Source organism: Chiloscyllium punctatum, chromosome 44 (assembly GCF_047496795.1).
Source record: "Chiloscyllium punctatum isolate Juve2018m chromosome 44, sChiPun1.3, whole genome shotgun sequence".
Classification (NCBI taxonomy): Eukaryota; Metazoa; Chordata; class Chondrichthyes; order Orectolobiformes; family Hemiscylliidae; genus Chiloscyllium; species Chiloscyllium punctatum.
In genome coordinates this window covers 2,430,834-2,453,857 of record NC_092782.1, presented here as the reverse complement: position 1 = coordinate 2,453,857, position 23,024 = coordinate 2,430,834, and the positions used below count along the sequence as shown (strand labels likewise).

The 23,024-nt window shown below is 39.8% G+C and overlaps 1 protein-coding gene across 1 annotated transcript in view; it reads right to left on the bottom strand.

The window, feature by feature from the left end:
• Positions 1-22,676, bottom strand: part of LOC140466667 (laminin subunit beta-4-like) — a 130,036-nt gene extending 107,360 nt beyond the window's left edge. Inside the window, exons 1-5 of the mRNA XM_072562107.1 lie at positions 22,563-22,676; positions 20,625-20,688; positions 10,080-10,237; positions 4,742-4,877; positions 184-257 (exon numbers count right to left, since the gene is read on the bottom strand). Of these exons, the coding sequence (XP_072418208.1) occupies positions 184-257; positions 4,742-4,877; positions 10,080-10,237; positions 20,625-20,652 (396 nt within the window). The 5' untranslated portion in view covers positions 20,653-20,688; positions 22,563-22,676. The remainder of the gene's footprint in view (positions 1-183; positions 258-4,741; positions 4,878-10,079; positions 10,238-20,624; positions 20,689-22,562) is intronic.
• Between the last annotated feature and the right edge of the window lie 348 nt (positions 22,677-23,024).

The window sequence follows — 23,024 nt, the reverse complement described above, 5'->3', positions numbered from 1 at the left end:
AGAAGTTGCGACTGATGTTCTCATCTCTTGATAAATATTGGGGGTGGGGAGTATTCATGCAAAAAGAAACCCATTGAAGGAAGACTGGTGGAGATAAAGATAAAACTCACTTAACATGTTTGCCTGTTGTTAGTCATGGCTTCTACTTGAATAGGAGCTGACACGATAATTTGAAAATATTACCTTGAAGGAAAGGAAAAGGTGACTGAATTGAAAAAGGATTTCCAGATCCAGCCGAATGCTGACATGGTGCACACCTACAGCAACAAAGAAGTTCACTGTAATTCAGCAATGATGACAAGTTACAGATTGCCAATCTGTATAAACAAGATTAATAAAGTAGGGAATTACTGTCAGCTACAATATTGATTGAATGCTTAACATGTTTGTATGGCATTCCTCTGCCTGTTATTTTAACAGAAGATTAATCTTTATACTCTGTCATTTTTTTCTGTATCTCCCCTCCCCTCTGATTTAATCAGATCACTTTTCTTTGATTCCTTTCCAGTTCACCCAGTTAATCGAGAGGCAACCCTCACATTTGTCTCTTCACCTTCGTCATAATAGCACATTAATTGATTGCATTTTCCCCTCATACTTCATGACGGTTCCCTTCTCTCATCTCTCTTTCTCTCCTCTCAGTACATATTGACACCATTTTGCCCAAGATCTCCCTACACCCTTATTTGAAGTTGTTGATCCAGGAGATTGAAACCCTGGTCCAAGCAGTGGACTGGATTTCCCAAATCTGCAAGAATGTGATGTAAACATGAATTTTTTACTCACAACATGGGGCTGCTTGTAAGTCGAATGATGTTAGCAGCATTATAGAAGGGTCTCCAATTCAGTTATGAAACACTATAATCAGTTCTGATTCCAAACAAGACTGGAAGCTGCTAACATGAGTGGGCTAGATTTAACTATTCACTCTTTAGACAAGGGTAGGGTTACCAACTCAGGTTGAACATGTTCCAGGACAATCCACGGAAGTGATGTCATGGATAGCGGGGGATGTAAGAGGACCACAGTTTCAGATAAAAAGCAGTGGAGAGCAGTATGGAGAGTAATTGTAGACAAGTGATAACTGAACCACGTGGAATTTACTTCATTCTAAGTTCTCCACTTGCATGCAGCTGCTTCAAACTCTTCAGTCATGGACTGGAGTGCCGCTCCCTGCCAAAAGAAATTAATACCAGAAGTGCACATTATTCTAAGCTGCAGTTCTAATCTAACCTGGTTTTGGGCGAAGTAGGCTCCCATCTATTCCTGTAAACTACCAACTCCAGGCCTGGCTGTCCTCAGATCAGTTAAAAGGCAGGAACAGCTGTCATCAATCAGAGCCACAGCACTACAGTGTTTCACTTTCCATTTGAATGTGAAGCAGCTACATTCAAGCAGTAGTGACAGGAGAGTCTGATAATCCTACTGCATTAGGCTATCACAGGTTCTGCACTTCAAGTGTCAATTACCTGCACTATGGTGGAGACTAAACAAACAAAGGAGAAAGAGAAGAGTTCTGCCTGCTTGCCTGCTCCCTTCGCTACTGGTGTTGGAGTTTTAAATCTCAGAATGCTTTCATTGGCCACTAGGAGGTCGACGCCAATTCCATTTTAGGAGTGTTGGCAACACAACAAGTAGGTGTCGCTGACCAGTTTGAGATGGTGGTGTGAGGTGGTCCTTGGAATACTGTAATCCTAATCTTTGAAGTAATTTGATTCAACTGAGTGGCTTGCTACACTAAACATCAGGCAAGTAAACATCGAAAATATTAGTGTGAATCTGAAATCAGCATAAGCCATACTGTATAAGAGTGGTACGTACACATTATTTAGAGTCATAGAGATGTACAGCATGGAAACGTAACCTTCGGTCCAACCTGTCCATGCCGACCAGATATCCCAACCCAATCTAGTCCCACCTTCCAGCACCCGGCCCATATCCCTCCAAACCCTTCCTATTCATATACCTATCCAGATGCCTTTTAAATGTTGCAATTGTACCAGCCTCCACCACATCCTCTGTCAGTTCATTCCATACATGTACCACACTCTGTGTGAAAACGTTGCCGCTTAGGTCCCTTTTATATCTTCCTCCTCTCACCCTAAACTTATGCCCTCTAGTTCTGGACTCCCCCACCCCAAAAAAAAAGACTTTGTCTGTTTATCCTATCCATGCCCCTCATGATTTTATAAACCTCTATAAGGTCATGCCTCAGCCTCTGACGCTCCAGGGAAAACAGCCCTAGCCTATCAACCTCTCCCTCAACCTCAAATCCTCCAAAACTGGCAACATCCTTGTAAATCTTTACTGAACCCTTTCAGGTTTCACAACATCTTTCTGATAGGAAGGAGACCAGAATTGCATGCAATATTCCAACAGTGGCCTAAACCAATGTCCTGTACAGCCACAACATGACCTCCAAACTCCTGCACTCAATACTCTATACCAATAAAGGAAAGCAGACCAAACTGCTTCTTCACTATCCTATCTACCTGTGACTCCACTTTCAAGGAGCTATGAACCTGCACCCCAAGGTCTGTTCATTTAGCAACACTCCCTAGGACCTTATCATTAAGTGTACAAATCCTGCTAAGATTTGCTTTCCCAAAATACAGCACCTCACATTTATCTAAATTAAACTCCATCTGCCACTTCTCAGCCCATTGGCCCATCTGATCAAGATCCCGTTGTAATCTGAGGTAACCTTTTTCGCTGTCCACTACACCTCCAATTTTGGTGTCATCTGCAAACTTACTAACTGTATCTCTTATGCCCACATCCAAATCATTTATATAAATGATGAAAAGTAGTGGACCCAGCAATGATCCTTGTGGCACTCCACTGGTCACAGGCTTCTGGCCTGAAAACCAACCCTCCACCACCACCCTCTGTCTTCTACATTTGAGCCAGGTCAGTTTCCAAATGGTGAGTTCTCTCTGTATTCTATGAGATCTAACCTTGCTCACCAGTCTCCCATGGGGAACCTTGTTTAACACCTTATTGAAGTCCATGTAGATCATATCTACCACTCTGCCCTCATCAATCCTCTGTATTACTTCTTAAAAAAACTTAAGTTTGTGAGACATGATTTCCCACACAAAGCCATGTTGACTATCCCTAATCAGTCCTTGCCTTTCCAAATACATGTACATCCGGTCCCTCAGGATTCCCTCCAACAATATGCCCAACACCGATGTCAGGCTCACTGGTCTATAGTTCCCTGGCTGGTCTTTACCAACTTTCTTAAACAGTGGCACCATGTTTGCCAACCTCCAGTCTTCCAGCACCTCACCTGTGACTATTGATGATACAAATATCTCAGCAAGAGGCCCAGCAATCACTTCCCTAGCTTGATCTATTTGAGGTTTTATGGGCAAACATCTGCCACCAATATTAGTTTTTTTTAATAAATAAACTGAAATTCTCAAATTTGCACACTAGGGTTGAACCCACAATCTATGGATTACCAGTCTCTGATAACATAACTACTATGCTATTGTAAGCCAGTTTTAACACAAACAGACAAACTGGAAAAGTGTGCATTTGAATTTCTGTTGATGCTAAATTGTTTTTGCTTGCTTGTGACATAACCCTACATTATTGTAATCTCTTTCATCTTATTATCTTTGCTTTTTATTAATAATTGGCATTTCAACATTAATAAAAGTCAGTAAATATGTAATATATAGAGTGCTGACTGCTGTCCCCTGTCATACATTATAATACAAAGTCATTATCTTAATAAACTTAACATTTATTTTTAATAAGTAATGCAGATATTATCTTATATGCTAAAAGGACAAAGGCTCAGATTTAATATGCATGAGGCTGTTTGTATTCTAACATGAATGAAAAGATTAAGATATATTCTATCCCTTGCTAATACTATCCTGAGAAAAGCACCAGTGCAAATAAGCTCACTACATAGTAATGACTCCTGCGAGTGAAATTGTGATTAGTCTGTAAACTGATGTGAAATTATTGAGTATTATTTAATTCTGGGCAGCATCCAATGTGCTTGATTATTTAAAGAGAATTTGTGCATCCACTTGAAATGGAAAATAAAGAACAGGGTTATATAGGGAAAGAGCAGGAATATAAGATTTATTAGATAGCTTTTACAAATAGCCTGTGTGGGTACAATGGGTTAACTAGCCTCTCTCAATGCTGTAAGATTCCACGATTAATATTCTTGGTAGGAGCTGAACTGAAGTGTACTTAAGAGGTGTAATGGCTACAAAAAGGTATAATGTGGACAACTGTCCTGCTTAGAAAGTAAACATCAATGAGAAGCAACATATAGTAGCAGCATTGTGGTGATGCTTGTTTCAGTGAATGCACTGGGATAAAGGTGCAGTGGTGAATCTTTAATGGAACACCCTATGTTCCATTATCTCCCATATGTTGCAAAAAAGATTTGGAATTCAATTCTGACCTGAACACAGGATCACAGTCTCAGAATAAGGAATTAGCCAATGGGATGAGGAGAATTCCCTTAAGTCAAAGGGATTTAAATTTTGAAACCCTTTACCCAAGCTGTGGATACTGAGTTGTGGTGTAAATTTAAGACAGACGTCAGTCAAGTTTTGCTAATTTACGTTAAGAGATATGCGTATAGTACAGGAAAGTGGAATTGAGATAGAGGATCAGCTATGATCTTGAACAATAAGTTAGGCTCAAATGATGAAATGACCTTCGCCAGTTCCTATGTCTTATTTACCAACCTTTTCCGCTAACCTACCGTTTTTAGACTGCCACCATTTCCTTTTCCGATCTGGTTCAAAAGCAGTGATCACATTTTCAATGCGATGGCTGCTGGTAGAGCTGATATGGTTGTAAGGTAATCTTGAATCACAAGTAAAACACTTCTGTTCATCCTATTTAATAGAAACAGAAGATTCTTCAGCATGACATGTCTCATTTACATACATGAATATGAACACTAATTTATCTGAATGTCTATTATCCGAATTTCGGATTATCCAAATAAGATCTCAAGGTCCCCTAAAAACGTTATCCATTATCCGAACAATCAGTTGTCCAAACAAAATGCTCTCCGCCTGTATCATTTGTATAATCAAGGTTGTTCTGTTGTTTACTGTTATCAAAGCTGCTAATTCTTTCCTTCTGTAAAAACGTTGGGATGTTGCATTGATAATGCTTGTTGATACAGAAATGACAGTGAATCCCCTGACAATGTGAATTGACATCTCTTCGCATGTGATATCAATGAGGCTTCCAATGAGAGTACAGAAACTTGGTTTGTTGTTCTTCCAAAAATCAGAATCAGCAAATTACCAGCAGTAAATTGGCAGATTTTTATCCTCCTTGCTTTTGTCACAATCCTACCCCACTTACAGTTATACACAAGACATTTATGGGGGGCACGGTGGCACAACAGTTAGCACTGCTGCCTCACAGCACCAGAGACCCACGGTCAATTCCTGCCTCAGGCAACTGTCTGTGTGGAGTTTGCACATTCTCCCGGTGTCTATGTGGGTTTCCTCCAGGTGCTCCGGTTTCCTACCACACTCCAAAGAATGTGCAGGTTAGGTGAATTGGCCATGTTAAATTTCCCGTAGTGTTAGGTGAAGGGGTAAATGTAGGGGAATGGGTCTGGGTGGGTTGCTCTTTGGAGGGTCGGTGTGGACTTGTTGGGCCGAAGGGCCTGTTTCCACACTAAGTAATCTAATTTGGACTTCAGGACATTGGCTATAATCCTTTGATACAAAGTTACTAGGGCAAAGTCAATCATCTAAACAACTCTTATACATTTGGTTTAACCACTTTGAGATGTTTATAAGCCACCAAAAGATGAAATATAATCTAATTGTTAAAAAAAGATAATTTTAAAGCTGATAATGGAAAAGAAATTATTTATCCACAAAGTATGAATTATTCTGATTATAAATGAAAACACATAATTTAAGTGAAAATGGATTGGACAGCTTTACTGATCTTTTGCCAACTAGTAATTAAACAAAATGATCCTACTTAACGAGACTTGAATCTGAATGAATATCATGCAGACAAACAAGCCTTCAGGCAGCTTATCTTAATTATTCACTGCAAAATAGAGACACTGAGCATTGTCATTAATTCTAGTTTTACAATCTGTTTTAAAGTATAAAAGATGTTTATCATGCTCAGAGCAATGAATTTAAATAAACATTGAAATAACAGGACTGGGGGAATCCAGTATATTAATGCTGAAGGAGAATTTATAAACATCACCATGGATTCACAAATGAATTACCATAACTTTTCTGCCTATTCACTCTTACCAAGTGATCAATATTTCTTTTTCTGTTAAAAAACAGAAAGAACTGCAGATGCTGTAAATCAGAAACAAAAACAGAAGTTGCTGGAAAAGCCTAGTAGGTCTGGCAGCATTTGTGAAGAGAAATCAGAGTTAACATTTTGGATTCGGTGACCCTTCCTCAGTTCTGATTTCTCTTCACAAATGCTGCCAGAACTGCTGAGCTTTGCTAGCAACATTGGTTTTGTTTTTTTCCATTGTTTGCTTACAGTCTCCACAGTCAAACTATCAATTAACTCATAGTAATTGAAATGAAATGTTCTTCAACTTTGCAGGAAATAATGATGTTGTGACAATACAGGCTTCAGACTTTTCTCCGAATGTGTTTTCATGCAAGTTTGTAGCATATCCTGGCTTGTCAGGTGCTTGTCTGCCCAGGAGTCCCTAGTGCATGATTAATGAAACATGAACTAACTTGTGCACAACAATTAAAAACCCATTTGACACCACAGTGCAAACATCTTTCACACTAAATTAAACATGCATTCAGGAATTTGTTATGCAGCTTTGAACAATGCACCATTAATGACAGGTTATGGCAATCCCTCCTCTTCTGAAGGACCTCCATAAAACACTTCTCAAGCTCTTTTAATACAATGTCTTATATTGACATGTAGAGAAAAACACATTCTTTCTAAGACACCCTCATTCTTTAATTTTACTTCAATGTTGAGCAATTTTGTGAACTTGCCTGGACAGAGCATTCTTGCATTTTGTAGGCAAAGACAGCAATTCATTTTGTCATGTTTATTTAAATTGCTTGCTTTAGTAGATCAGGTTGCAGGAAGTTTATCAAAGGCACACACAGTACTTCATTGTGAACCCCAACTACCTTTTTAATGTGTTTCAAGAGGGGAGGCGATGGCCTTGTGATATTATTGCTGATTGTTAATCCGAAGGCCCAGGTAATGTTCTGGGGATGTGGGTTTGAATCCCACCATGGCCGATGGTGGAATTTGAATTCAGTAAAAAAAATCTAGAATTAAGAGTTTAATGATGATGGTGAAACCATTGGCAATTGTCCGGAAAAAAATCATCTGGTTCATTAATGTCCTTTAGAGAAGGAGACTGCAATCCTTACCTGGTCTGGCCTACTTGTGGTTGACTCTTAACTGCCCTCTGGGCAATTAGGGATGGGCAATAAATGCTGGCCAGACCAGTGACACCCTCATCCCGGGAATGAATAAAAACATTAAAGTCAAAGTCGAAAAAATTATGTTACCCACACATAAATAATCATCTGAGTTTTTCTCTGTATAACCATTCAGTGTGATGTGACAACCACTCAGTGAGGAAATAAAACTGCATTGGGATATGAATTCTGATTGGTACGGATCTCAAAGGAATAGATTGAGATTTTGCTACAAAGGAAAGCTCCAACTCCATGCTACCTCTAGAAATTCATGACACAAGAGTTTAAAGCTGATACTGAGAGAAATAATGGACTGTCTATACCCATTCTCTACATGCAGACCAGGGTTACAATTCAGCACTGAATGCCCACACCTCATGGCTCTGAAATAATCTGATGGTGTATCAGAGCGAGTGAAATTTGGAAGCTGTTTAAACCAAGTCCTTTGTACAATTTAATCAGAACATATGATGGCCTTGTTCCACTCTGTTTTTTTGCATTATTTCAGTAATTAGATATTACAATTTTAAAAAATCTTAAATTCACATACATAACCAGAAACTACTGGAAAATCTCAGCAGGTCTGGTAGCATCAGTGGTGAGAAATCAGAATTAACATTTTAGGTCCAGTGACCTTCTTGGGAACTGATGGTAACTAGGAAAATGTTGTGTTTTGTGCAGAAGGTAGAGTGGGGGCAGGCAGGGGAAGGGAGTTAGCAGTAAACAGTAAGTGGGGCTAGAGCCAAAGAGAGAGAAGAACAGTTGGACAAAGTAATGGATAAAGATCAGCCAATACCCATCTCATAGAATCACAGAGTCATAGACTCATACAGCACAGAAATAGATCCTTCAGTCCAACCAGGCAATGTCAACCATAATCCCAAACTAAACTAGTCCCACCTGCCTGCAGTTGGCCCATATCCCTTCAAACATTTCTTATTCATGCATTTATCTAAATGTCTTTTAAATGTTGTAACTGTACCTGTATCTACCACTTCCTCTGGAAGTTCAACTTCAGATGCCGTCAGACCCACTGAGTTTCTCCAAAAATTTCTGTCTTTGTAGGAACCTGGTACAAGATATTTCTAATGAATCTGTTCAGAGATGTTATTCTACATCTCTAGGAGAAAGTGAGGACAGCAGATGCTGGAGATCAGAGGTGAGAGTGTGATGCAGGAAAAGCACAGCAGGTCAGGCAGCATCCAAGGAGCAGGAGAATCAACATTTCAGGCATAAGCTCTTCATCAGGAATGAGGCTTGTGGGTTGGGGGCTGAGAGATAAATAGAAGGGGGGATGGGGTTGGCAGGAAGGTAGCTGAGAAAGCGATAGGTGGATGAAGGTGAGGGAGAAGGTGATAGGTCTGAGGGAGGAGTGATGGACAGGTCAGGAGGGTGGTGCTGAGTTGAAGGCTTGTGACTGGGATAATGTGAGGGGAGGGGAAATGAGGAAGCTGTTGAAATCCACATTTATCCCCTGTGCTTGCCAGGTCCGAAGATGGAAAATGAGGCATTTTCCCTCCAGGCATTGGGTGGTAACGGGTTGGAGATGGAGGAGGCACAGGATTTGCAGGTCTTTGACAGAGTGGGAGGGGGAGTTGAAGTGTACAGCCATGGGCTGGTGGGGTTGGTGGGTGTGGGTGTCCCAGAGATGTTCTCTGAAATGATCCACAAGCAGGCTTCCTGTCTCCATGATGTAGAGAAGACTACATTAGGTGCAATGGATGCAGTAGATGACATTTGTAGAGGTACAGGTAAATTTCTGTGGAATGTGGAAGGATCTCTTGGGGCCTTGGATCATTTCAACCAACCCCTGGTGACATGGTGGCTCAGAGGTTAGCACTGCTGCCTCACAGCACCAGAGACTCATGTTTGATTCCAGTCTTGGGTGACTGTCTATGTGGAGTTTGCACATTCTCCCTGTGTCTGCATGGGTTTCCTTCAGGTGCTCCAGTTTCCTCCCACAGTCTGAAGATGTGCGGGTTAGGTGAATTGGCCATGCTAAATTGCCCATAGTGGTCAGGGATGTGTAGGTTAGGTGCATTAGTCAGGAGTAAATATAGAGTAGGGCGAATGGGTTTGGATGAGTTACTCTTTGGAGGTTGGTGTGGACTTGTTGGGCCAAAAGGCCTGTTTCCACACTGTAGGGATTCTGTGATTAATTGCCACTCACACAGATTGTCAATATTTTATCTCAATAGAATTGCTGAGACAAATCCAAGACAAATCTGCAATGGTCGTGATAGTGCTTCTGGATGTCCTCCTCGGCAATTAATCCATCCTCAAATCTAAAAATTACCTGTGGATGCACCTAATCAGGTACATTATTTGTGATATTTTACAGAATAAGTCTCATTTTAGAATCCTCAGCCAAACTGGGAATATGTCACTGTTAAATCTAAGCTTTCTGGATCCATACTCTTTATATTATTTGTTCATGGGATGCAGATATTAATAACAAAGTCCCCGTTTCTTGCCCATCCCTAATTAACCTTAAGAAGTTGGTGGTAACCCACCTTTGTGTCAAACTTCATTAATTTATTTATTACTCACTGTATGATTGTGGGCTAAAGTTGAATGGTAATGTACAGATTAACTTTAAAATTAATGTTTTTAAAAGTATGAACTAACCTGTAAGTGACTGAGGATACAATATTTTTCTGGCCTATTCAGACCACAGGTTGAGGAAGCAGATAGCTGACTGCTACGGCCCACAAGCAGATCTCCAAGAGGTGGGTAACAAGAACCAGCAGTGCAATCCCCTTGACCAGAGACAACCTTTAGCAACACTGTAAAGACATCATAAAAATTTTGATAAAACACATGTACTGTTAATTCTCATTGTAAGACAGTTATTAATCAAGATGTCTGGGGAAATAAACAAAAAATTAGATTGGTGTAGTAATTCTTACCAATCTGTGTTTGGTGGTTAATATTTAGATTTCTATCTCCATTTCAATTCTCTCCACAGTCTAGTCTTACTCTACGTTTATAATTACTATAATTTTGTCCAGCCTTACAACTGTCTAAAATCCTTGTGCTGCTCTATCTTTGGTCTCTTGCTTATCCCTGAGGGTGATCCCTCAATAATTAGTACGGTGGCTCAGTGGTTAGCACTGCTGCCTCACAGCACCAGCAACCTGGGTTCAATTCCAGCTTCGGGTGACTGTCTGTGTGGAGTTTACACATTGTCCCTGTGTCTGTGCGGGTCTTCTCCCACAATCCAAAGATGTGCAGGTTAGGTAGGGCCATGCTAAAATGCCCATAATGTTCATGGATGTGTGGGTTAGGTGCATTAGTCGGGGGTAAATGTAGGTGCATGAGTCTGGGTGGGTTACTCTTTGGAGGGTCAGTGTGGACCAGTTGGGCCAAATGGCCTGTTCCCACACTGCAGGCATTCTATGAAATTCTATCTGCCTCCACTCTCCAAGGTACTAAACTCCAGAATTGCCTTTCTACCTCTATTTCCTCCTTGATAATGTCCTTTAAAATCTACCTCTTCAGTCATATTTCTTTATGTGGCTTGGTGTCAAATTGTGTGAGGTTTTCCTTGTTTGAAATGCAATGGGCCGTTTTACTGAGCCAAAGAAATTCTTTGAATTGAAGTCAGTATAATGAAAGCCAAAAAAAAATCAAAGTATAATGTTCAGGGCAGAGGAAAGAAACTTTATCTGCATCTGGCTTGTGCTCTCCCAGATTTGGAAATGTTTAACATTGAAATCAGTGAAAAGTATGTTAGTGTTCCACTTAACCTCACTGAGGCAGAACATAGGTGAGAGCCAAAAGCAGGTAAACTATAATAGCCCATGACTCTCGAGAGCAGTACAGTAATCATCATCAGATTACAGCTAAGTTGTTTAATGTTCTAGTTAGTCAGGAGTTAAGGCAGTTTTTAATTCCACTAAATTTTCCTGGCTAATTATTCAAGCCAACTAAGTCAGAACTCTCTGAATTCCTCTACTCAAAATCCCAGAATTGGGCAGTTTGTTCAAAGAGATCTCCACATTCTTCAGGCAATGAACGTACAGTCAGATCCTGGGGCACACATTTCAGGGTAAGTCCACTCTCCGACTGTTTGGAGACCAGAAGAGCCAATCAATATGAATGATCTGATCTGTAACTTTTTCAAATGCTACAGAAAAAGCATCATGAATCTGTGTGGTTGCACAAGACAGCGAGACTCCAGTTTTCTTTTAGAATGCACGTTTTAATTTTAAATAGACGCACACCAGTCAGTTCAATTATAGTCAAAAAAGATAGGCATGAAAATGATTGAGAGACATTAGGCCATGAATGTCACAAAGACCTATTTCTATCAAATAATGATCCTTATCCACTGGCTGGAAACTTGAAATTAATTGTTGAAATACAGATGTTTTAAAAAAAAACATAAATTTAAAATAACTTCAGCACAATCAAGATGGCCACATAATTTACATTAACTGTACAATCCATACTAAACCCCATTGGAACAAAGGAAGAAGTCTGCAAAACCAAACATTCCTTGAAGTGCCCACACCTCCTGCATCACTAATAACACCATTCTAACAATAACTTGAGTATTCAACAGTTGAAAAAGGACCATTAAAAACTAATGACTGGGAGAACCAGGACCCTGATTTAAGCTAGCTCATTGATCATGAGCGAATCCACTAAGTTACAAGAGAAATGTGGCACCCGCATACCAGTCGCACCCGCATTGCAGCAGGAAGTCTGCATGTTTGACATATTGATGTGCAACTGGAAATGGAAGCCTTTACTTACTATGCAGTGCCACTGGCAATTGCATGTCTGAAGAATGCCTGCACTACATTTGCATTCAATTTCCAGGTTTTTCCAATTTTCCTTTCAGTTTCTGCGTTGCTCTTGTCTCTGCCTTTCTGTTCATTGTCCCATTGAGCATTCCAGTGTTTTGTATTATACTGCACTGCTTTTGCATTCCAGCTCAAGATTACACTTCAGCCAATTTTTAGGTTTTTGTTTAATTAAGGCAGTATTAAATATTTCTTTTGTCTTGAAAGAACATGCATTCTAATCAAAAATAGATTAGCCCTGTTTTCTTGGTAGTTAATTCCTTATGCACACAGATCTGTCTAACTGACTATACTCACAGAAGCTGATAATGCAAACAGTGAGAAACTATCTCTTTGTCTGAATTCTCTGCCATTCCAAGTTGTTATTCTATTTAGTTTTCCAATATCTACCACCAAAATTATGGATGGCCACTGCGGGTACCAGCGTGTGAGTTTATCTTCTGCGGGGAATTTTACCTAATGTGGCCATACTTATGTTATCTCCCAATAACATAAGAAACTTGACATTGATGTTATGGTATTAAGGAATCCAAAAAACAACATTTACTACTGCCAACTATTAAGTACAAATGAGAGTCTTGGCTAATTGTCAACTATTCATTTACGTTACAGGAGCATACTTCTAGTAGAGTGTTAAGCTTCAAATGATTCTGATTAAGATGGAGAATGAGATCCTTAAACCCTCTAAGCAACTAAGTCTCACTGAATTAGTAAGTCTAACTTTTTCAAACAAAAACTCTCTTGCGGTTAAATGAAGAAAGGGAAAAGAGAAAAGAACGAAGAAAAAACAGAAATTACTAGAAAAAACTCAGCAGGTCTGGCAGCATCTGTGGAGATAAATCAGAGCTAATGCTTTGGGTCCAGTGACCCTTTCATGGAGGGTCTGTTCTGATTTCTCTCCACGGATGTTGCCAGACCTGCTGAACTTTTCCTGCAATTTCTGTTTTTGCTTTTGCTTCTGATTTCCAGCATTCATGGTTATTTCAGTTTTTTTGTTTAGTGAAAAGAGAGCAGACTTTGATCCTATCCTTACCTGGCTGTAACAGGGATTATAAATCACAATTAGTTTTTCTGACCTTTTTCAGCCCTTTCACTGAAATGTAAAACTGTTGCCCAAAGTATATAAGTTATGGGGATATTAAAAAGAGGAGAAAAGTGAAATGAAATAGTAAACTTTAGAAAAATTGTTTGGGAGTGTGGAAGCGTGATTATCTTTGAAAATACAAAGTAGCGTTTTTTAACATTGTACAAAATAGACAAGAATAGACAGCCTTGCTATCTTTTATCTAATTCAGCTCACTTTCACAGTCAACTTTTCGACTCAGAAATTGAGTGTAACCAAGGGACTAATAAGAGTGAGGAACTTCCATGTAATTGATATCAATAGAGCAAAAATATTGGACAAATATAAAAGACTAAAAGCTGATAAATCCAGACCATACTTTATGCATTTGCCAACAGGTAAAATGTTGCCAATCAAGGGAATCATAGCTTGTTAATGGCACAATTTCCTTCATTAGTACTGAATGTCCTCTTGAACCAAACATGCCAAACAAGTTCGGTGTCAACTTGGAAGTCAGAACATCAATTTGCTGCTTGCTCCAAAGGGCTTCTTTGTTGGGCACCAAGTATCAACATGCCAGGTGCACTCCATGGGCACCAGACATACATGCCCCACATCTGACATTGGCAGCCAATATGTGCCAGCTTCTTAAAAACTATCATGACCCGCCTCTGATCCACTTGCAGAATGCATCTGTACTTCAATACTGCACCTCGGGCTGCACTGATAACTATCATAGTTAACGCTGCTCCAAGGGCACTGTGCACTCAGTGACACACACACACTCAGCTCATTGAATGGACTAGGCTTAGTCTCTGGCCTGTTTGCTTACTGTCATATGCTGAATCTGCCTGGATGCTCATAACACTCTGCCTCAGCCAGACATACCCGTTTCACAGTACTGATGTATTACTGTAACCAGTTAGTGCAGGCACAAAGCCAGGAAATCTGTCATGGTTGTCAACATTCCTTAGTCAAGTCAAGAGAGATATCCTTTACTTAGGGCATCCCAGCACATTAAATCAAGGGCAGTCTCTGGTACCAGTCCAGGGGCTTGCAAATGGCTGTCAAAGGCTTAGGGTATTCAGAAATCTGGATGCTCTCCACAGAAGGGGTGGGGAAATCACACCTCAGTCAGCAAACTGCCCTCCTGACTCTTTCAGCCCTGATGTGGGTTGTCTTTGTCCTGGAACGAGAAAGAAGCAGATATTATGGGCAATGAACATGGGTGGCACAGTTGATATTTCTAGTGCAGGGCTCCTGACTGAGTGAGAAGGCAGCTCAGGAGGCATGCAGGGTTAGCGGTATTAGAGATTAAGGTGCATGAGAGTGAGTGAGGGATGATGTTGAATACAACTGTAACAGCAGCTTGGCAGCTATGGTATAAGAGCATGAGGCTTGACGGCTATGGTATTAGAGAAAGTGGACGTGTGAGTTATCAGAGAGAAGATGGTAGCACTTATGCTGTGGAGTGTGAAATAGGGTCAGATTTAAAGTGCTGGTTATTTCTGAAGCACACAGCCTTATTATAGTTATTTGAATTACAGCAACAACTCCTGCAAAATGTCAATTGTCAACTTCCCAGCCCACCTTGATTAAAACTTGAAATGAATGGGTCTCAGATTTTTACATCCCATTCAACTTAAGTCCCTCACTTTGGTGGTTAAAATCCCCATCTGATGTGTCATCAAGCTTAAAAAGTATTGAAATAAAGAAACCTTCAGGACAAAATGAATTGTGAGTCACAGGCAGTATAAGTCTAATGGGCATGCTTCACCAAGTTAAGGAATGCCTTGGGAAGCAGTCCATTGGTATCAATTCTCTTCAACATGGCTCAGCATGTTCAGAACACTGCAATTCATCAGCAAACAAATGCTATAAATGTAGGACTAACATAAGACTCCTGTAACGAGTTGGAAGGATTTTCATGAACATTCAGTAAACTAGAGCCCCAGACATCACTCAGTGTTGATTTTTAAAATCATGTTTAGACATATTAAGTGGGCTGGCATCTTAAGATGACTTTTCTGCTGGTTCCAGTTGCTTGTTTAGCTTGAGAGCAGGGAATTATGGGCAGGGCAGTAAGATAGCCACTGTAAGTTTTAATTTTTTTCCCCCAGAATGGGAGCGGGCATAACTAGTGACGCTATGCATCAACCAGATCCATGAACTTTAAAAAGAAGTCTGCACTTTCTTTATCAGCACCATAGAAGATATCATCTCCACAAGGCAAATTCATTTTAAGGATTATTGTAACCTCCATAGAGCAAATACAGACAAGCAGCTACTTAGAAAATGCCTGACCCCCGAGCAAAACCAAAAAAAAATTATCTCAGATTAGGATGCATTAGTTCTTCAAAATTAAGCTGGATTTTGCTATCAGCTGGGAAGTTTGTTATAATTTCATTTTTACAATGTGTTTCTGTGCTGCAAAAGTTCCTGTCAGTCAAATATATAAAACAACAGTGTCTTCTACTGGATGTCTGAGATCCACGTAAACAAGGCAAGAAGCAAATTGTCTCCCATCCAATCAACTTGAAGAATTGTAAACAAGCAGCATAAACTTCTCAGTTGCTGAATTCATTACCAAGTGAGGCACAGAAAACCAAATGGAGGGGAAATAAAAAGGATTAAGAGAGATGAGACTCAGGCAAAAAAAAATGTAACTTTGCTTTTGAAGAATAAATGAAATGCTACACTTGTGGAAATTAATTTTCAGCAACACAAGTTGTTTGATAGGAATTGAGATTCACTACACCATTCAAAGGCTGATACTGAAATGGAAAAGCCCTAATATTTGTAAAGTGAGTGCAGCAATCTCAACTACATTGATGTGTTTGACTGGTGAATCCTTTGGCAGATGTTATTTTTGAGATGTTTATGAAAGAATGTTGTATGCTGGATAACAGCTGTCAGATTTCTATATTTAGATGCTGTGTGCAAATGCCACAAGTTGTTTGATTTGCATGGAAATTTTGTGCACATGATGATGGCCGTTGTTATTTCTATGTAAAGTTTGACCTCTAACTCATACTACCACCCCCATAACTCAGTGACTCCAATAGCTTTGCTCTTCCCTGTCTCTCTAAGCTCTTTTAGGCCTACTACCACTGACATTTCTGCACTTTGCCGAGTCTGACTTTTTCTACATTGCTGACCTTCTTCACTCAATCGTTAGTGGCACGCCTATAAGTTGCTTACACGTTGTAAACTCTTGAATTTCCTTCTGAATCAATTGTCTCTTTTAACTCTGTCATGTCATTCCAACCTCTCTTCTTGATCAGGTTTGGTCATCTCTCCTTCTGCCTTTAATGCCTTGGTATTAAATTTAGTTTTGTAATACTTTGTTTTTATGAAACTGCTCACAAGGCTTTACTAATTTGAAGGTGCTATGTCACTGCTGTTGCCCATACCAGATGGTCATTGTTTATATAAAAACTAGAATATTTATTTCTCTTTTTGTTTGGAATGTCCAATTCAATATCCTCAGCACAGAATGGCTCTGAGTGTTGTCAATATTAATCTTCAATTTACCTATTCTTGCGGCCAAAATTACATGTCTGGGTGTTTATAAACTAACTACCAATAAAGTCTAATGTTAAATTTCTGAGCTATAAAATTTGTTTTCTGTTGCTACTGTCTTAAAGTCTTGTATATTAGTTAACCAAAGTGGGAAGCTTGCAAACTTCTGTCAGATCCAGGTTATTTCAAAACGTTTCAGTCCAACCTATTGGTATCCAATTATTATGAATGCTATGTTGTAAGATTATGGTTTGGACCATTTAGAACATAGAACATAGAAGAATACAGCGCAGTACAGGCCCTTCAGCCCTCGATGTTGCGCCGATCAAAGCCCACCTAACCTACACTAACCCACTATCCTCCATATACCTATCCAATGCCCGCTTAAATACCCATAAAGAGGGAGAGTCCACTACTGCTACTGGCAGGGCATTCCATGAACTTACGACTCGCTGAGTGAAGAACCTACCCCTAACATCAGTCCTATATCTACCCCCCCTTAATTTAAAGCTATGCCCCCTTGTAATAGCTGACTCCATACATGGAAAAAGGTTCTCACTGTCAACCCGATCTAACCCCCTAATCATCTTGTACACCTCTATCAAATCACCCCTAAACCTTCTTTTCTCCAATGAAAACAACCCCAAGTGCCTCAGCCTTTCCTCATAGGATCTTCCTACCATACCAGGCAACATCCTGGTAAACTTCCTCTGCACCCGTTCCAGTGCCTCCACATCCTTCCTATAGTATGGCGACCAAAACTGCACACAATATTCCAGATGCGGCCGCACCAGAGTCTTATACAACTGCAGCATAACCTCAGGACTCCGGAACTCAATTCCTCTACCAATAAAAGCCAGTACGCCATATGCCTTCTTCACTGCACTATTTACCTGGGTGGCAACTTTCAGAGATCTGTGTACATGGACACCAAGATCCCTCTGCTCTTCCACACTACCAAGTAGTCTACCATTAGCCCAGTAATCCATCTTTTTATTACTCTTACCAAAGTGAATCACTTCACACTTAGCTACATTGAACTCCATTTGCCACCTTTCTGCCCAGCTCTGCAGCTTCTCTATATCCCGCTGTAACCTGCCATATCCTTCCTCACTGTCTACAACTCCTCCGACTTTCGTATCATCCGCAAACTTGCTCACCCAACCTTCTAACCCTTCCTCCAGGTCATTTATAAAAATGACAAACAGCAATGGTCCCAAAACAGATCCTTGCGGAACACCGCTAGTGACGGCACTCCAAGATGAACCTTTGCCATCAACTACTACCCTCTGTCTTCTTCCAGAGAGCCAATTCCTAATCCAAACCTCCAACTCACCCTCAATGCCATATCTCTGTATTTTCTGCAGTAGCCTACCATGGGGGACCTTATCAAACGCCTTACTAAAATCCATATATACCACATCTACCGCTTTCCCCTCATCTACCTCCTTAGTCACCTTCTCAAAGAATTCAATAAGGTTTGTGAGGCACGACCTGCCCTTCACAAAACCATGCTGACTATCCTTGATCACATCATTCTTATCCAGATGTGCATAAATCCTATCCCTTACAATTCTCTCTAAGACTTTGCCCACAACAGAAGTGAGACTCACTGGCCTATAGTTACTAGGATTATCCCTACTCCCCTTCTTGAACAAGGGAACCACGTTTGCTAGCCTCCAGTCCTCTGGCACTACTCCTGTCGACAAAGAGGACACAAAAATCAAGGCCAATGGCTCTGCAATCTCCTCCCTTGCATTTCTTTAATGCAAGATAAATAAAGGAATTAAGAGAGCCCATGTAATCTGCTATACGTTCTGCCTGACCACCCACCTGGGTTGGTTACTGTGGAATTTAAGATGGCTAGATTACTAGCTATTAAAATATGTGTTCTGTGCTTCATATCTGAAAACAAAGGCATGAGTCTGACGGAGATTTTAAATCTCCAAGTTTTTTTTCTACATGGAGAGGTCCCAGTGAGACAAAAGGTTATAGCTGCTGTGGTCAGGTACAAGAATCTTGACTGAATCCCGAGGTACCGATTTCTCTGCACTTTAAGGAAAATGCTGCTTGATTGACAGCATTTTTTCACAGGCCTGTCAATTTTGCAATGTGTATTTGCAGGAGAGAGGTTTCAAGTACTTACAGTTTCTAATACTGATACCTTAAATGACCTGGATAATTTTGATACTTGCATGTAGTTTGTAATAAAAGCAATTCCTTTGAATGAATTGCTTTTATTTTTCAAAACAAAAAGCTCTTTCACACATACCGTCAATATTATAGATTTCACTGAATCTTTATAGAGTGCATACTGGGTGAATGGACATGGGAGTGCCATAGTTTGGCATTGAAAGTATCAGGGGCTATGAATGGGTGCAGTGACATGAGTTGATATGGGAAATGTGTAGGGTATGTGGCTAGACCACTGTTCTATCTCTCATTGACTTATTGCCCCTGGGATGAAGTTCCAGACTACAGAGACAGGCCTTTTAAACAGCTTGACTTGGCATTTGACCTCCCTTGTGGCTGACTCCAATCTCTTTCTGGTGAAGTGAGCCCATATCTGGTTACCTCCTGCTCCTATAGAACAAGAATCCTGTCTTTGCAAACAATTTCTTCTCTGATGGGTGTATTGAGCCTGGAAACTTTCCAACTCCCATGCTCCCTGCCTCAAAATGTGAAAATCCAGCTCACTAATGTAGAAACACTAAAAGAAATCTTTAAGAACTGACCAGATTATTACAGGAATATTCATGCGTTTTTCCCAGCGATACTATTCCACCAACCAGTGTGTCCCTATCCTTGTGTGGAAGAGATTGCAGCATTGGCAGTAGATTCCCAACGTACCTTCTTTTGTTACTGATAATTCTTTCTTTCTGAGACATTATTGTGCTGCTGGGTCAGAAAAATATTGCACATCCGTAATTCAGGATGAAATGGCAGTTGCTGTAATGATTGATTTTAGTCTTAGCGAGTTCTGACCTGATTAAACAATAAAATCATGGTTGATATATCTGTGGTGAAATGTTAATATAATTAGGTAGGTATATATCACACCTTCTTCACAGATGAATTTATGTCAAAATAGTCCAAGAATAAGTAGTTATTTATAAATAATCATTTTTAAAAAAAAACTTCGTGGAGCTAATTTCCATTTAAGTTCTTTCACATTACTTAGGATTTCATGATGGCTACATGAAGCTTGTTGTTGTACTCCTGTAAATGTTTTACTCTTTGATATTTTCCTTTCACTCTGCTTTGCAGTCTATTTAATTGAATTGAAGCATTTCCAGATATCCTGCCAAGATCATTTTGGTGGAACATGATTTTATTTCAGCAGCCAGGGTGGAGGGAGTGGTCATGCACTGAAAATTGGATTACTGTTCCTGACCTGCCTGCTGATTCCATACTTACCTCCCAGTCACATGATACCCATTAACAGATTTGTTGGATTGTCATCAGGTACGGGAACCTTGGCTAATTTTACTGCTCTTTATCCTGAAGTATTGAGGTCAATTCTTGTTACCAAACTGCTGCCCCAGTTATGCCCTGCGAAATCAGCATGCATTGGCAATCACACTGAGAACCTTCTGGATTATATTTGTGAAGATAAGGGCAGTGTCCTTACTCAGGCTTAGGAGAAGAGAGAGGAAAAAAATTCAATCATCACTTCAACACAGTGATTAAACATGCAGTAACACATATACTGATGATCTGTTGTCTAAATGTGGATAAAACTATTGCCAAACATTGTGAGATTTTTGCCATACTCACCAAGGATTGCGAAAATCTGTAGCATCATCCTTTTTTTGTGCAATCATAAATCGTGATACCTGTTCTGAATTGAATGCACAAAACAGATAATATTACTCGCCAACTAATATAATGTGATTTTATTTCATGCTATCGCCAAAAGCCATTCAAACTCTAATTGCTGTGCATGACTTGAATAAACACAGCTTGGCTGTGTGGAATGGAGAAATCTGTGCAATGCAAATGATCTTATATTCTGCCTCTAGCACAAGGAATCTGGGTTAGTACTGTAAGTATAACAGGCTAACTTTTGGATGTTGAGGAACTGAACTTCTGTCCATGTCTGTGTGGATTTCCTCTGGGTGTTCCAGTTTCCTTCCACAGTCCAAAGATGTGCAGGTTAGATTGCCTGTGTTAAATTGCCCTGTAGATGGGTTAGCCATGGGCAGTCATGGTTACAGGGATAGGACAAGTTAGTGGGTTAGTTGTGTCCTTGGAGGGTCAGAATGGACTTGATGGGCTGAATGGCATGTTTCCACACTGACGGGATTCTGTGACTTATGATCAGAACAAGTTGCGCTTGTAAAAGCATAGAACATTTTAAAGAGAGGTAGAGATTCCAACTGATACCTGCGTAACTAGCCAGGTTCACAATAATCTAACAAACCTCATCAAGCCCTATGACTTAGTTTGAGGAAGACAGAGAAACCTGAAGTAAAGAGGATCCAAGATGTTTTTTTGGGGGGGACTGGGCAGTGTGGGGAGGGTTGGAAGTGTAGTCCTGTCTCCCTAGCCCTCCAGGAAACAAGAGGAAGTACCATCATCTTGCCTTTATGGAGCTCATCTGATTCCAAATCTGCTTGGCATCATGATGGCTTGGCAAAGTGTCTGTGATGGTTTCACCACTCAGTCCTCATTTTAAGATTGCTTCAGGGTTTGATAAATCAATTGAGCTTCAATCTCCAAACTTATAGAAGGACCGCAATAAATTCCGTGAACTGTCCAGATCACTTGTGCAAAAGAGGCTAAAATCATCTTCTGAGGTGTCCATGGAATTGATGGGAATAAGTTGCTGCCTCTTGAATGGTCTGCTGTGATTTTTCTGTTGGATGATCAGAGTTAATCTCAGACCTAAATATGTTTGCTAGTATTCCTCAAAGCATTTTAGTGGTTAGGAATCCTCTAATCAATTTTTAAATGCAAATGCTTTCTATTAAATTCTAATCATCCTTCTTTCATTATAGATGATAGTAAACTGAAGGCTACGTAGGTTAGTTTGATCCTGGAGTAGGGTAAAAGATTGGCACAACATCAAGGGCTGAAGGGGTTGTACTGTGCTGTATTGTTCTATGAAACCAGGACACTACAGCTTCAGTTTATACATCATTTGTGGTAATCTGCTATGATCTCACTATTAACTGCAGGAATCGAGAAGTACAAGCTTTTAAAAACTGAGAATGCCTACTTCAAGATTTTTCAATGCACGCTCTGCAGAAACTATTTTCAGTAAAAGTATACACTTTTCCACATATTACCATCACCTCTTTATTTTGAGTTAGTTCATACTTTAAATAAACTGCATTTATGTCATTTATTGCATTTATTTTTAAATGAATTTTATACGACTCAATATCCCCAAGTCAGTCGGTCGTATGAAATATGACATGATGACAATCCAGATGCATGTGGAATTTTACAGATATTTACGATTTGATACTCCAAAATTAGTTGATTTATTATTCTCTTATGGTGAAAGAGCAGCAGGAATGTATTAGCGATTAATTTAGCTCGGGCTAACGAGAATCGATACCTTGTATGAGCCACTTATTTAAATATTGTGAAGAGAAACAGTCCAAACTAATGCAAGATAAATGCAAACCTAAAGCAAAACACCAGACTCAAGTTAACAGAAACATTCATTCTATTTAAAGGCTTAAAAACATAATTTTGTTCACTTACTTTGATTTCTCTGTACTCTTGTAAAATGTATGTCTTCACCAGAGGAGATGAAATTCAACAAGTAAAAGCAAACCTGAGATATGTTCAAATAAAACACAAAAAAATTGCCCTCAGGCACCTGGGTGTGGAGGGAAAAAGTATTTGATATCAGAATGTTGACTTGTGAAGAATTTGGCTGCATGCTGTCTCTTGTGGCAGTAGTTAACAATGTGAAGGAGCAATATATTTTATTGTATGTATTACATCAATTGTTTATTCATGAAATAAAACATTTAATCTCACTCACTATTAATGTTATCGTAATTTTATCCCATTAACAATACAGTAATATAACCTCCTTTTGAAGCATATTGGGTTATCAAAGTGTCATACACTATGTGTGGAGAAAGTAGGAGAGGCGACCAGAGGTTATTTATTTGTTGTGGGCATTGCTGGCTTAGACTAGGATTTATTGGCTTTTGA